Source organism: Salvia hispanica, chromosome 4, assembly GCF_023119035.1.
Source record: "Salvia hispanica cultivar TCC Black 2014 chromosome 4, UniMelb_Shisp_WGS_1.0, whole genome shotgun sequence".
Taxonomy (NCBI): domain Eukaryota; kingdom Viridiplantae; phylum Streptophyta; class Magnoliopsida; order Lamiales; family Lamiaceae; genus Salvia; species Salvia hispanica.
The window spans coordinates 1,237,608-1,252,121 of NC_062968.1; the positions used below are offsets into that span (position 1 = coordinate 1,237,608).

General features: G+C 35.8%; 1 protein-coding gene and 1 pseudogene across 2 annotated transcripts; both read right to left on the reverse strand.

The window, feature by feature from the left end:
* Positions 1 to 12: 12 nt before the first annotated feature.
* On the reverse strand, positions 13 to 3,675 carry LOC125185380 (annotated as a pseudogene).
* Positions 3,676 to 5,076: 1,401 nt separating this feature from the next.
* On the reverse strand, positions 5,077 to 8,550 carry LOC125222773 (protein LNK1-like). 2 transcript variants are annotated; one of them, XM_048125574.1, is made up of 6 exons: positions 7,950 to 8,550; positions 7,552 to 7,873; positions 6,658 to 7,347; positions 5,752 to 5,900; positions 5,520 to 5,646; positions 5,077 to 5,429 (listed from the first exon to the last, which is right to left on the reverse strand). In XM_048125574.1, the coding sequence occupies exons 1-6, from the start codon at positions 8,306 to 8,308 to the stop codon at positions 5,313 to 5,315; spliced, it is 1,764 nt and encodes a 587-aa protein (XP_047981531.1). In that variant the 5' UTR covers positions 8,309 to 8,550; the 3' UTR covers positions 5,077 to 5,312. The 2 variants fall into 2 exon arrangements, with proteins under 2 accessions (XP_047981531.1, XP_047981532.1); XM_048125575.1 differs by having other exon boundaries at positions 5,077 to 5,432.
* Positions 8,551 to 14,514: the final 5,964 nt, after the last annotated feature.

Sequence of the window (14,514 nt, forward strand, 5' to 3'; positions counted from 1 at the left end):
AGAATTTGCAAGTGAAAAAGGCAAAGCTCTTTATATTCTGAAAAATGTGAGTGAAAATGAACAAAGGTTACAGAATCAATTACTACAAAATGAAGGGCAAAATTGTCAAAAAAAGCAGCAAAAATGTCAACATACTACGATGGTTAGGAGTGAAACAAGAGTAGTCATGTCAAGCACTTTCACTACCCTTTCTTCTTCATTTCATGATAAATCACAGGCCTTCATCTGAGTTTCCCTAATTCTGCTTTCTTCGTTAACGCCTTCTTCCCGTGGTAAATGAACGAGTCTACTATCCCGGCTACTGTGAATACACCTGGAAAAGAAGATGAAGAGGGAGTTTAAGTAAAAATGGGAATGTGTGTTATCTAGATGAAATAATAGGTTAGTTACCTCCTACTATGGCACAAATATGTGTCAAGAAGTGGAGGAACGACGCGTGCTCCTCGGTGTGAGTGACCTGTAAAACATAGAGACATTCAGATACATACACAAGAGTAGAAAATCCCTACAAAGTCACACAATCTATGATAAACGGATTCGAATTCTGGACTAACCTTAATAGGAGACAGGTCGTAAAAGAAGAAAACGCCGGGGGGAGATTTATAGTGGTCCAAATCGGTGTTCTTGAAGTGTTCCGTAACTGAGAACTGTGTAGCAATTTTGTGTCACAATATGAAAAAATTGAGGATTGAAGAATTCAATTAGATTTTCTCACTTAAGTAGGAGTACCTGATTTGACTGGGTAGTGTGCCCTCTAATGTCAGTGTATATGGTCGGAACCACCTGCAAACGTGAACGACACGGTTAGGCAAACGACCGTTGTAAACTATACATTGATGCAGCAGAGGCTCTTTTCAAAATGCAGCCTTCAAATTAGTAATTTGAAAATCTCATAGTAACGGTTGAAACGAAACCATCATCTTGGCTTTCTAACACAACAGTGCAAGCCAGTATCCAAATGAGTTTGAAGAGCTTACCCATCAAGTGGGTTTACAATTCCAGGAATAGCATCCCCGAAAGATAACTTGTTAATTTTGTGGCGTATCTGCATCACATGTCAAAAAGAGCATTAGAGTAACCAGTGTTAACAATTCAGATTCAGAAAGATACTGGGAAATACAACAAATTCTTACATTATAACTCTCTGTCTGTAAAGCTATCAAATCGAGCAGATTCATACTTGAATGATGAAAGCTTTTCCCGGTAGCAAAATGAAAATTCCCAGCTACTCTGTTAACCACCAAAGATCCGTGTATATTACATCCCTCACCCTCTTCATCTTTCACTTTCTGAACAAAACCTTCTCGTTTGCACTACACGCAACAGACCAGAGAAGACAATTATTCAATGGCAAGTGTAATTAGTTAGATTTTGCACGAAACAGCTATGCTTTTAGTTTTTAAGATGTTGCTGAGATAATCACTCAATCATACCTGATCAATCAGATCAGGATCTGTCATTCCCCAGCCCCTCTTACGATATGCTTCACGAACCTCTTCACACGAATTACAGCAGTGATCGTCAGCCTGCAGGAAAATTACAAACACCAGCCAACCATAAACCGATGTGCGTAGGTACGAGGAGACTGGAGCAGAGTTAAACCATAGTAAACGACTTTTGAAAGATTGAAATACCGTTTCTGCACCAAAACATGACCCGCAGTATTCCTCGTTGTGCTCAAGCCTGCCGCCATGTTTCTGCAGAGGCTTCTCAATCTGAATTGACCATCACACAACAAGTGATTAGTGAAAAATACAATTTATAGGGCAACTTATGGAGCTGTATAGACAGTAAATTCAAGAGCATTGTGAAGCAATAGCAGCCAGTCGAATGCTACGTACCTTGGGTGCACCAATTTTATCGTGCCTCGCTTTTATCACATTGCCATAGGAATCAATTCTCGTTTTGATAATGTCATGCCTCTGTAAATTTATTGCAACACACCAAATAATTAGTCAGATCATATAGAGGACAAGAACGGCTAAAATGAGCATCGTGCTATAAGCTCGAGAGTGAGGCTTTTTAACCGTAAAAAAATGAACGAAAGGCAACATCACATACAATGTCCAGATGTTGCTCCCCACTGATATCGATGGCATCGAGACTCAGCAACGAGCATGGAACGCTTGGAAATGTCACATCAAACTGCAATGCAATCGGATTACAATGCAAGGATAGTTAATCTCACGACTCGTTATAACAGACTGAAGGCCTTAACAAGTCTTCCACAGGTACTTGAAAGAAGACAGTAATCTTACGTTGATAGGTAATTTTCCTCCCCTGGTCGTGTCTACCACAAGCTGTGTATCTGTAACCGTGTGGAGGTACAATCCTGCCGGTTAAAATGCCATTAATAGGATATCCAGTTTTAAGTCAGAAAGAAGATTTCGAACATATTCTTCCAAATACACCCAAACACACACGAATATACTATTTCATGTATGTCTCAATGCAACTCCATCAGCCTATATCTTTCCTCTCCCTCTTAACATTTCCTATCAAACGTGAACCGATTATACGTTTCTCATGATAGATCATTTGTGAAAAATCCATCGAAGTAGGAACCTAACCTCAGAAATTTTACCATCTTCATATACAGAGAGAAAAATACACTAAGCCACAATCTCCAAAGCGAAGAAAGACGACAAAAGGGGAATCGAACATAAGGTAACTACACGCCACAATCCTGTTCCAACTTGTATGTATCTATTCAAAAGACTAAAAGGCAAATGCTCATAAAATAACCTTCACATTAACTCTCCTCCATAGACCCTATTGATCCCAAACTTTCAAGGCTCCGATAAGGGCTATTGGCGCTTAAAATCACGAAACTTTCAAAAAATTTAATCTTTTCCAAATTGAATCCGCCGGATATTAGCAAAACGACATTATTCGCCATATTCGAAGCTCGTGGAAAAAATCAAATCTTTTGCGATATTAGGCGCCAATAAATTTAAACACCCAAAAAGTGCCATAATTTAAATAAAAAACAATACTTTAGCTAAGTTGAGAAGAAGACATACTGAATTCGGAGACGACGAGCAAACCGATGAAGAGTGAGGAAGCGATTGTGATGAGACCGCCGGATAACGAGCGGCTGTAGAAATCCTCATTCACCTTCGGGTACGCGTCCAATTTCCTCAGCTTATTAAACATTTTGTCTGTAAAAAAATGGCCGGAGGCGGACGGGGAGGGATTGATCGGCAACGGAGAAAAAAAGGGAGGGTTTGACGGAGGTTGATTTTTCAGCCAACCCCGTCCCTCTTTTCTCACGTTACAAGAGGGAGAAAAGTGCAATGAGCTCAGGCGAGAAATTTTGAATTGGAGTGTGATCGCGATGCCTATTTATACAGGTTTGAATTTGGGGGAATTGAAGGTCGGAGATTAATTCGCGGGAATGTATGATGGCCATTGATTTGTGGGGTTTTGTTTTTTTCTGGTTCAACGGTTTCTTCAATGAAGGACTATTCTTAGGACTTTTGTCTTTATTTTGATTATAGAATTCTTTTTAACAACCTTTTAAAATTGATTAATTATTATTGTATTCATATGTAGTGATTAACATTAAGATAGTGACAAATTCTTTATTCACTGTCTTCGTAGTATTTTCCTTTAGAGTATCTCCGATAGCTTTAGGTTAGTCATAGGCCAGCAATAACCTAGCCAAAAACTCATCCTGCCATATCATCATGACAAGAAACTCCTCATATCACATCATCAGGATAAAAAACTGGACAAGTAATAGCCTAGTCATAGCCCATAGGCCAACAAAATTATAAAAAATAAATACTCCCTCCGTTCCGGATATTTCGGGTCACTTTGACTGGGCACGGGTTTTAAGAATTGTAATGAAAAGTGAGTTGAAAAAGATAGTGGAATGTGGGTCCTACCTTTATATATTAGTTTTATAATAAAATGTGAGTGGGAATGAGTTAGTGGAACATGGGGTCCTCTACCAAAAATGGTAAAAGTGAAATGGGACAATATATGTGGGACGGCCCGAAATGGAAAACTGGGACGGAGGGAGTAAATTACAATCACGCAAAATACGGAAATTAAATTTACGACACAGATACGAGAAAATGCAATAATTTTATATAAATTAAAAAAATGTACATCCTAAAAAAAATTACATAATTAAAAAAAATTCATAAAAAAATACATTAAAAAAATACAATAAATAAAATAAATGCATAAAAAATATATTAAAAAGATGCAATCGGCTAGCCGAAATTGAGCCTGCTATGGCGGCTAGCGCATCGGCTAGAGCTCGCCGATCGGCTAGCCTAAATTGCTGCAATGGAGGCTAGCGGATCAGCTAGGGCCCGCGATCGGCTAGTCTATCCGCTAGCCTCCATTGGAGATGCTCTTATAGTAAGAACTCTTTATGTCCACTAACACTTTTAATATTAAATGGCATGAATTTTATTTTAAAATTGGTAAAGTAAAAGATAAGCAAAGTACATGTAACAATTGAAATATTACTATAAAAATTGATATTCACTTCATTGAAAATAGAAACTTATAAAAATAAATAGAAGATGGCTAATTTTTGTGTACAACCCCGAGTTTAGACGGAATATAACTATTAATTATGGACGAATGAAATATTAAAATAATATTAGTCCAGTTCCTATATGGTGAATAATAGCACCAGTTTTCCATCTTTGTGAGCCGAGAAGAAAAGGGGCTCAATGCATAAAAGATTTGAATACATATTAAAATCTTGTCAAATATCGAGATAGAATCAATAACAAAACAATGTTTGAATTTTGGTGAGATAAATTTGCTTACAAATTTTTTGCATAAAAAAACGACAAGATATCATGAGATGTTTTCTTTGTAAGGAAATAGACTAGAATTCTTGGTTCAGTTCTCCGCCTTAAAGATAGAAAAAATGATTGATCAAATTCTATTAAGTCTGACTCATAGTGATCATTTATCAAAGAATGGCGCTAGTTATCGAATGATTGAACAACCGGGAATAAAATTTATAGACCAAATGGACACTTCTTTTGATATATTCCTAGTTTGTAGATAAGTTTGCTTATTTGATAATAAGTATAACACTATTCATCAATAAATCACAAGAAACCTAATATTTGAAATTGCTTTCAACTGTATATTTCTCTTCAACTCACTACAATCACAGTTAGGGCAGCAGTGTTAGACCATGGAAGTTCTCCCATGATCAAAAAAGAAAGATGAGCACTAGCTCTAGACCAGTTGAAATTAGATTTTTTTTACTTTACAAGACTATATAAGCAAGCAAAATTCTTAATACAAAAACTTTAAAATCCACTCAAATGCTCTCATCTCTGTGAGGGTAATTGTTTGCAGTCAGTGGTCAGAGACCTTTGTGTAACATCTGCCTCTTCACTGTCCATCAAGGTCTTCAATGCAGGTCTACTTGTGTCGGATCCACGTACCTACTAGCGTGCAAGAGTATATCGTTAGTTACACACGTACGGCCACGTTCATCGTAAGGCTAGAGGGTGGACATGAATTCAAAAGCTTACCATGCTTGGTGACTTGAATGGTAATGAATCCTGGGCAGGCGCAGGGGATGACTCGGAAGGTCTGTGAAACAGCAAGTGTGCTACTGAACGATCAACGGGATTTGTATTTGTTTCGATATCCATGAAGCTGTTACCAGAGATGGACGTAAGAAAGAGTTAGAATGTTTTTATAATACTACTTTTTTTGTAATAGTAAAGTAACAGATGAGAAAGTTGGGAAGAGTTCTAATACCTTTTTTCTCCTTCAGTTACTAATGTTCCAGAGGCATCTCTTCCATCATCGAAGCTGCTGTTTGAGTTTGCATGGCTGTGCCTTTGTTCAGCACTCCGAGCGAGACGGTACAAACTGTCTCTTATGCATATCTTTGTTCTCAAATCCAACTGATCCAACAATGGACACAGTTAATTTCAATAACCTAATGAATTTTTTGTATAATCATATGTGGTGTTATTTGCTGCATCAGGTTTCTTCAACGATTTCAGGCATTTATATAAATTCTTTGAATAATCATCCATTTCAGACAGTCGTTCGACATTTCATTTGAATAAATGTAAGGAAACTGCTCATACTTCATACAATTAGATCATCATGCAAGACAGTGTTTGACGAGCATGTAATTATGACGAACCTATTACCAGGAAAATCTGAAAGGCAGGACGATTTCAACGTACAAAGGGAACCTTATCCCAAAGCCTAAGCATGTAAAAACTAAAATGATAAGATTCGGGACATAAAATACATGACATACTGCGCAGTGTTCTACCAAGTTAGCATGTACGAAGCAATTTTAAAGTGGACAGGCTTGGTCATATAGTTTCATAAAGACTGGAAAGCTACATCAGTTGCTAGGACATGATATAGTACGAAAATAAAATAGAATCCCAACTTTAGAAGAAACTAGATAAATGAACTGAAATAAAACAGACTTTGGTACTATCCGCTTCAACATAATAGAACTTTGAAAATAAGTAAGTATCAGCAAAAAAAAAGCATCAAACTTCACATACTCCATCTATGTGTGCCACGATACCAGAAACTAGTTTTTTCCATTATTTCAGAACAATACAGTGCAGTTTTTGTGATTACGATGAAGTTAAAAAAATTATTGATGTTCATAATTTTAGGACCAAATGGTACCTTCTCCATAACAAGCTGAAGCTGGCGAAAACTAGCTGCTTCCAGAGAAACATCATCCATGTCAGAACTTGTTGAGCTTTCTTGAGCATTTGAGAATCCTAATTCTGCTGGAACAAAGTGGCAGACTTCTGCCGAATCATTATGATTGTCTGACTTATCTCTGGCATAATGGGCTTCTTCTGTCAGAGAACCAGGATCGCTTGAGGTGGCTTGCACCACTAAGCTTGCAGGCTTTATATTGCTGTTGGCCAAAGATTGACTACCATGACGACTATGTAGCTTTACTCCTTTTCCAGTTCCTGTTGGAACTGGCGGAGGAAGAGGATGGTCATGAGAGCCATCGACAGATGGTAACAGATTTGATGTATGGGAAGAATCTCTGGTTGATGAAGATGTCAACTCATTTGCCTCGGTTTTGACAGCAGAAGGTGTTGGATTTAGTGATGTCAGATCAGATGAATGACTGTTATCTGGATGCACATACGAAAGGTGATTTTGTAAATAATTACAGGATTCTGTAGGCAAAACATTTTTCGGTTGTTGCTGGAATGAGAAAGCTTGATGAGACTTGGCCCTAGAAGGGGATTGCACTATCTCGTCCGGAAGTTTACTTGTACCATGTCCATAATTATGCTCTTTTATTTTTCCACTGGACTGGTTCTGTTTCACCTGCTTCTGGTGCCCGTTCAGCTGCCATACAGTGAAGTACAATTAAAAACTGCGCTACAGTTTGTCAAGCTTCCATTGCACAAACAAAGTATATGTCTATACATATCAGCACTATTACTCACACTCATACCCTGCCACACCCAAGGACAAATGGTTCAGGGTGGCAAGAAGTCCAAAGCTGATAAGGATAGAAAACACTCATTTCATATTAGTAAGTATACTCACATGTGATCTAGGTGTAAACTCTTGCTCGCCATTTGCAATAGCAGGTCCATCCGAAAAAGACACGTAAGAATCAGGTTTCTCTGAGATCCAGGAATTGTCTCTAAGCCTGATAGGTGCACCCATCACGGCACCATCATTTGAAGAATGGGCCTTTAGAAAACCATGGTTTGATGAGATATTTTCCAGAGAATTCAACTCAGGTGATGGAAATTTCACGTCTGAATTGACAAGTTCTCCAGTGCCTCCTATGTTATCTGATGCTGAATACCAAGGAAATTCATCCTCTCTACTGGCCCCAAGTCCAAATGTTGAGTCACAACTCCTGAAATGCAGTTGGCCATTATGAACAATAACAAACAGTATAACTTGAGACTTATGGTGAAAGAGTGCAGCATTACCTAAATATCCTGTCAACGTCTTCAAAGTTCTCTATTTCAGGCCAACCAAAATTAAAGAAATCACTTGAATCTTTGACTTCATCATTTTCAAAGAAATTGAGATTGTTGCCAGCATGAGTTATGTCACCAAGAGGATCAGTGGAGGAGTTGGTTTTAAAGCCAGTGGTCCCAACACCAACAACGGTACCATCAACACAAAATTGATTACCATGAGTATCCGCATTACTACTTTCATGAACATTAGTTGAGGATGTGGTTTTCTCAGAAGCTAAACCAGATGCTTCTTTGGTCGATTCAGCATCTGTTGAGGAAGAGAATATACCACTTGGTGCCCCCGGTGTAGAATCTCTTTCCGACATTCTGTACTTCCTTTTACTCAATAATGAAAACTTTCCTTCTTCAATTCCTTGATCAACATGTCCAGCAGATTGTCTGTCCTCGGTGTTATATGCAATATTTATTTCTTCAAAGTGAAGTTTCTTGGAGCTATCACGCAAGAGAGAATCATCTTCCAAAGGACGAGGCACTATATGGTCATCACTCTGACAAAGATCATCCCAACCTATGTCTTCAAACTGTGACAGCCATTACAGAGTTTCATACTGAAAGAAAAAAATTTGCGTTGCATTTAGTATGTAATTCATGAACTAATCCACTTTTTCGTCACACAAATTGGCAGGACTAGCACTTAATGGGGCAGATTTTTTGCTATTGAGAAAGGTAATAGCCAGTTCATCCAAGTATTTTATCAAATACACTGTGGTCATTAGAAGGAGAACCTGTGTCAGCGTTTAAATTCAGAAGTCCATAGTACAGGATAGATGTGATATCGATATTGAGTAATCTAAATTATTTGTTAAGAAGAAAAAACCTAATACTAAGCATAGATACCATCTGAAATTCTTAGTTGCAAAATGAAATTGAAAATGAAAGGCAGAATGCAACAAAATCACTTCATGTAGAACTTTCAACATGTTACCTTACCCTTTTGTCTGGAATCTAGAGTCGAAACTATACTGTAGACATACTAACACATGCTTCCAGAAAATGTGCACAAACAGAACTATATCTAATCTTTTTAGCTAGAAAGTTTATTCACTTAACAACTCAGCTTGTCTCCCGTATTAGTGTTGACAATTGACATGTGTTCTGTTAGTACTTACTATATATATCTCCTAACAGACATCTTTTACACATGAACAGTAATTACACAAGCCATTATGCGTTCTGGCCATCACAAATCATATAGTATTAGAAAAATAAGACGAATATGATTTCAAGTACAATTTCTTCAGCGCGAAAAAGAGTTCCCCTCTTTCCCTTAAATAAAATAATGCAATATCCAATAATACAACAACTGGAAAAGACGAACTCACCTCATACATACGCGAATCAGTCATTACTTAAGATTAATTTAACCAGCACTGAAGCTGTAAGCATTTTTCTTCATGTTCATGCACAAATCCTCTTTCACCTCCGTTCTAATATCCACCAACAAACAAGCAACCGGAGAAGTATTAGAACCAAAAAGTAAAGAGATCACAGTCTTTTAAACCACAGGAACAATTTAATGTGCGCTTGCAGATGAGATAAAAAGCAAATCTAAACCCTCTCAAAATTCACAAGGCACGAATTTCATCTTCCTACTCAAAATAACATAAATAACAGCATCAATTAGCTAATTCAAAGCAAAAAAATCTGTCACGACGCATCAAATTTTTCATTTCCCTTCAATACCAACACCAATAGTAAATCAGCAATCACAAAGTTCATCTCTCACTATCCAATTCCCCAACAATACTTCAATTTCACGGGAACACCACAATTGAACCAGAACAGTGTAATCAATAAAAACACAGCTGATCTCTACTAACCGGAAAATCGAAGCAATTAGACCTCACAACAACGTGAGAAGCTGATTCCAGCAACGGCAAAACCCTACGGGAATCCAAAGTCGCAAATCTGGGGAATTTCTAGAGAGAGAGAGAGGGGAAGAGGGGAGCTTTGGTTGGCAGGGAAGAGAAAATTAGTTGGGATTTTTTAATAAATAAAAAAAAAGGAGAGTCATGGAGGGGCCGCCACGTGGCGAGTGGATCAATAACGGGTTAGTATCAGAACTAGTGGACGAGAAGGCGGGTCGGGATACGATCTCTTTCTGCGCTCTCATTGGTCCGCTTGCCTATTCGGGTTATCGGATCCTTTTCGCGGCTCTCAATCGTTTGAAATCGGATCCTTCGCTTTTATTTCACCTTTGGAGATTTGGATTTTATATTGATTTATTTTATTTTAGATTGTATTTTTATTTATCTTTTATATGTCAAATGAGTATTGGGCAATTCTTGGCCACAAATTTGATTCAAACCTGTACTGCCAAAAATCTAAATCTAGGTAGATCTCAACTAGTATTATTTCGTTTTTTTATTAATCTTTAAATTGTATTATTTGAATTGAGATATTTTTTAATTTAAATAAATAATTAAAATTAAAAAAAATTATAAATAAAATAAAATAAAAACATGATTTTTTTTCTTTCATAATTGATCACGTGTCTGCGCACATATTTAATAGTAGTACTAAAATTTAAACACAAAAATTAACATTTAATAATTAACCATCCATTAACACAATTATAACTAATACTCCATCCGTCCACGAAAAATAGTCACATTTTGTCATTTTTGGGATGTCCACAGAATATGACTCTATTTCTAAAAATGAAAAGTTTATCTCTTATACTTTACCCACTTTTTCTCCTATCTCCAAAATTATAACTACTTTTTCTCTATATTTCTCTTACTTTACCTACTTTTTCTTTTTCTTTTTTAGTTTACCAATTGTGTATTAAAATTCGTATCATCCACAAATAAGACTATTTTTTGTGGACGGAGAGAGTATTAAAATTTATTTTAAAAAAAGGAAAATTTCAACAATTTTGAGAGGAAAAAGAAAAAGGGAAAGGGTTTTGGAAAGGGAAAGGCTTGGTACAAGTAATATTACACCTAAAAACAAGAAAAAGGAAAGGAAGCAAAAAATTGCGTTGTTGGACCGCGATTCATATGAGAGTCGCGGTACGCAAACTTCGACTGCTTCTGCACAACACTAACCCTTTTTTACACTGCACTTTTGGCCCTGCTTTTTATTGCATTGCCAGTTTATTATACTCCCTCCGTACATGAAATGTTGTCCACTTTTGTCATTTCGGTCCGTTCGCGAAATATTCTCCACTTTGCTTTTTTCCATTTTCGGTATATGGAGCTCACTTTCCAATAACGCATTACACTCACATTTTATTATAAAACTAATACTCCCTCCGTCCGCCATTAGGAGTGTCGGTCACTTTTGCGCACTTGTCTTACAAAAATAATGATAAATAGTTAAAGTGGAGAAATGATAAAGTAAGGAAGAGAATAATGTTGAGAAGAGTCTTGGCAACATTATTCTCTCTCTTACTTTACCATTTCTCCACTTTAACTATTTATTACTCCCTTCGTCCCAGTTTTATAGTCACATTTTGCCATAAAAGTTCGTCCCACATTTATAGTCACATTTAGAATTTTCCATATTTGGACATAAAATTTTACCCATTATTCACTAAAATTACACTCAAATGTCATTATCAACATAAAAATAAACCAAAATAAAAATTAAAAACCAAAAAGTCAACAAGGGACCCACCTTCAACTAACTCACTTAATTTATTACACATTCCTTCATCTCACTTCATTTATTACACACTCCACCATCTCACTCTTCCATCTCACTTCATTTATTACACACTCCACCATCTCACTTCATTAATTACACACTCCATCAATTCCTTAAAACTCGTGCCCTAACTAAATGTAACTATAAATGTGGGACGGAGGGAGTATCATTTTTGTAAAACGAGTGCGCAAAAGTGACTGAGACTACTAATGGCGGACGGAGGGAGTAGTACTATATAAATGTGAAACTCATATTCCACGAACTTTTTCCATTCACATCTCTTAAAAATCTCTTAAAATCCGTGTCGAGTAAAATGTGAACAATATTTCGCGGAGTATTTATATTGTGATGATAGATTATATATGAACTTAATATTACACTCTATTTAGTTAATGGTTATGATATAATTGGAATTGAGAGTTTATATTTATTTATTGTAGTATAGAGGAGTAATTGATTTTGTTGGATGAACTTTTACAAGCTGGATATTCTTTATGGACAAATCATCATCCATTGAGTGAGAGGGATGTCTGAGATGACTAGAGCCAACAAATATATCATTCGAGGTTAACGGCTTCGAAATCGTTGGGACAGTTCAGTACGTCAATCTAGTTTCCATGGTTGGTGTGTCCACAAGCTAAAAGCATGGACAGAAAAAGGGTAAAAAGCAAGAATCTTTGAGTTTATTGCAATGGAATTTCCAAGTGGCATTGATAGTGGTGCTCAATTTCCGATAGAGGGAATCACACACACAAGAGGATATGACTTACTCCATCTAGATAGCTTTTGATGCGATTGTGTGTTTGGAGGTAAGCTTGTCACATTGGAAAAAAAATGTGGGTTTTATTTTGTGACGTATGAAATGATCTCTTTCTGGCTTCTCATTGGTCCACTTTTCTTATCGAGTTGTCGGATCCTTTGCTCGGCTCTCAAGCGTTTCTAATCGGATCCATGTATATTTTGGATTGTGTTTCTATTTATTTTTATACTCATTCCACTATCCAAGAAAAGAAGTACTTTTAGTTTTCCATTAAATTAGTTTATTTTTTAAAATCTTTTATACTCCCGCTATCACACAATAAGAGTTACTCCCTCCGTCCCCCAAATTTTGACGCACTTTGATCCGACATGGGTTTTAAGAAATGTAATGGAAAGTGAGTTGAAAAAGTTGGTGGGATGTGGGTCCTACTTTTAAAGTATTAATAGTTTTATAATAAAATGTGAGTAGGAATGAGTTAGTGGAATATGAGGTCCGCTACCAAAAATGGTAAAAGTGAAATGAGACAAATTATGTGGGATGGCCCGAAATGGAATACTGGGTTGAATTATCTGGGACGGAGGGAGTACATTTTTTTACCATTTCAATTCGTCCCACAATAAGAGTCACATTTCACTTTTACCATCAATGGTAAGTAGGTCTTATATTCCACTAACTCACTTCACTCAAATTCTATTATAAAACTAATATAAATAAGTGCACCTTATATTCCACTAACTTTTTCAACTCACTACTCTTTACATTTCTTAAAAGCCGTGCACACTAAATGTGGCTCATATTGTGAAATGGAGGGAGTACTTTACAAATTAATTTCACATTAAGATTTATGTCATTTATTAATGTAACTATTTTTTTGGGGCAAAAATGATATATGAAATGATCAATGAGTAGTACATATGTCGATTGGACCCGCTCATATTTTGGCATGGGTCAATTCTACTTGGGTGTGGGTTAACGGAGTGCGGACGATTGAGTTGGAACATGTGGGTTTCGGGTTAGGCTAGCATACTAAAAGTTAAATACTCTGTAATTTGAGTATTTTATATTTTTAATGATTTTATATTTAAATATACAAATATGATAATCATAAACGCAATTATAAATTAGTATTCAAATTTCAAAACTTACATAATTAAAATAAGTAAATCGCATTCAAAAATTTAAAAAATAACTTAATTTTAATAGATCAGCAAACTAAAAACACAATCACGAATATATTAAATATATAAAATATGAAAAAAATAAAAAGAAAAGGAAAAGATGTGGTGCAATGAAATAATACTAAACCTAAAAAATAAGAAAAGGAGAGGAAAAAGAAAAAGGGAAAGGGAATAAAGAGAAAAGAAAAAGGAAAGGAAATTTATTGCCATATGTTTATGTAGAGATGGACCGATGTAATATGCCTATACTGTATTTATTTGAAGATTAATTACATAATAAATGATATTTTATTATTTTCATCTTATAATTTTATCGTGATATTATTAGTGTTAAATCTGTATTATTTGCCGGCTTTGGTTACTTTAAATTTTAACCTCGACTATAAAGAGAACAGTGTAGATAAATTCATGATATAATTAATAGCAGTAATTAGAGCTATTAAGTTTTAATTAAGGTGATTAAGTATTAATTAATGTACTTAATTTCAGGCCATTGTATGAATTAACATGAGACCAGACTGAAGTAGCTCTATTAAAAAAAAAAGTTGTTTTTACATCAAAATTGTATTTACCTACAACGAATGATCACAGAGTTGTATTGAAAATTGAAATCCAGATCAAAAATTTAGCCAATATGCGTTTTTATCCCAATTGATGTTTAGCCAATATAGTGAAAAGGTCCCATTTGATTATTTTGATAAATCATCATCCAATTTACTGTTAGTCAAATCAAGTAATCGATATAAATTTAAAGCCTATCTAAATAAATACAGATGTATGCAAAGACACATCTATATAAATAACACTTCCTTTCCTTAATGAAACATTTTCCAACTTGCAAAAGGAATATAGAAACGCTTTCTACATATAAATTTTGCACTCTAAAACAATATATTGATCCATATTATGCAAATTCTTGATC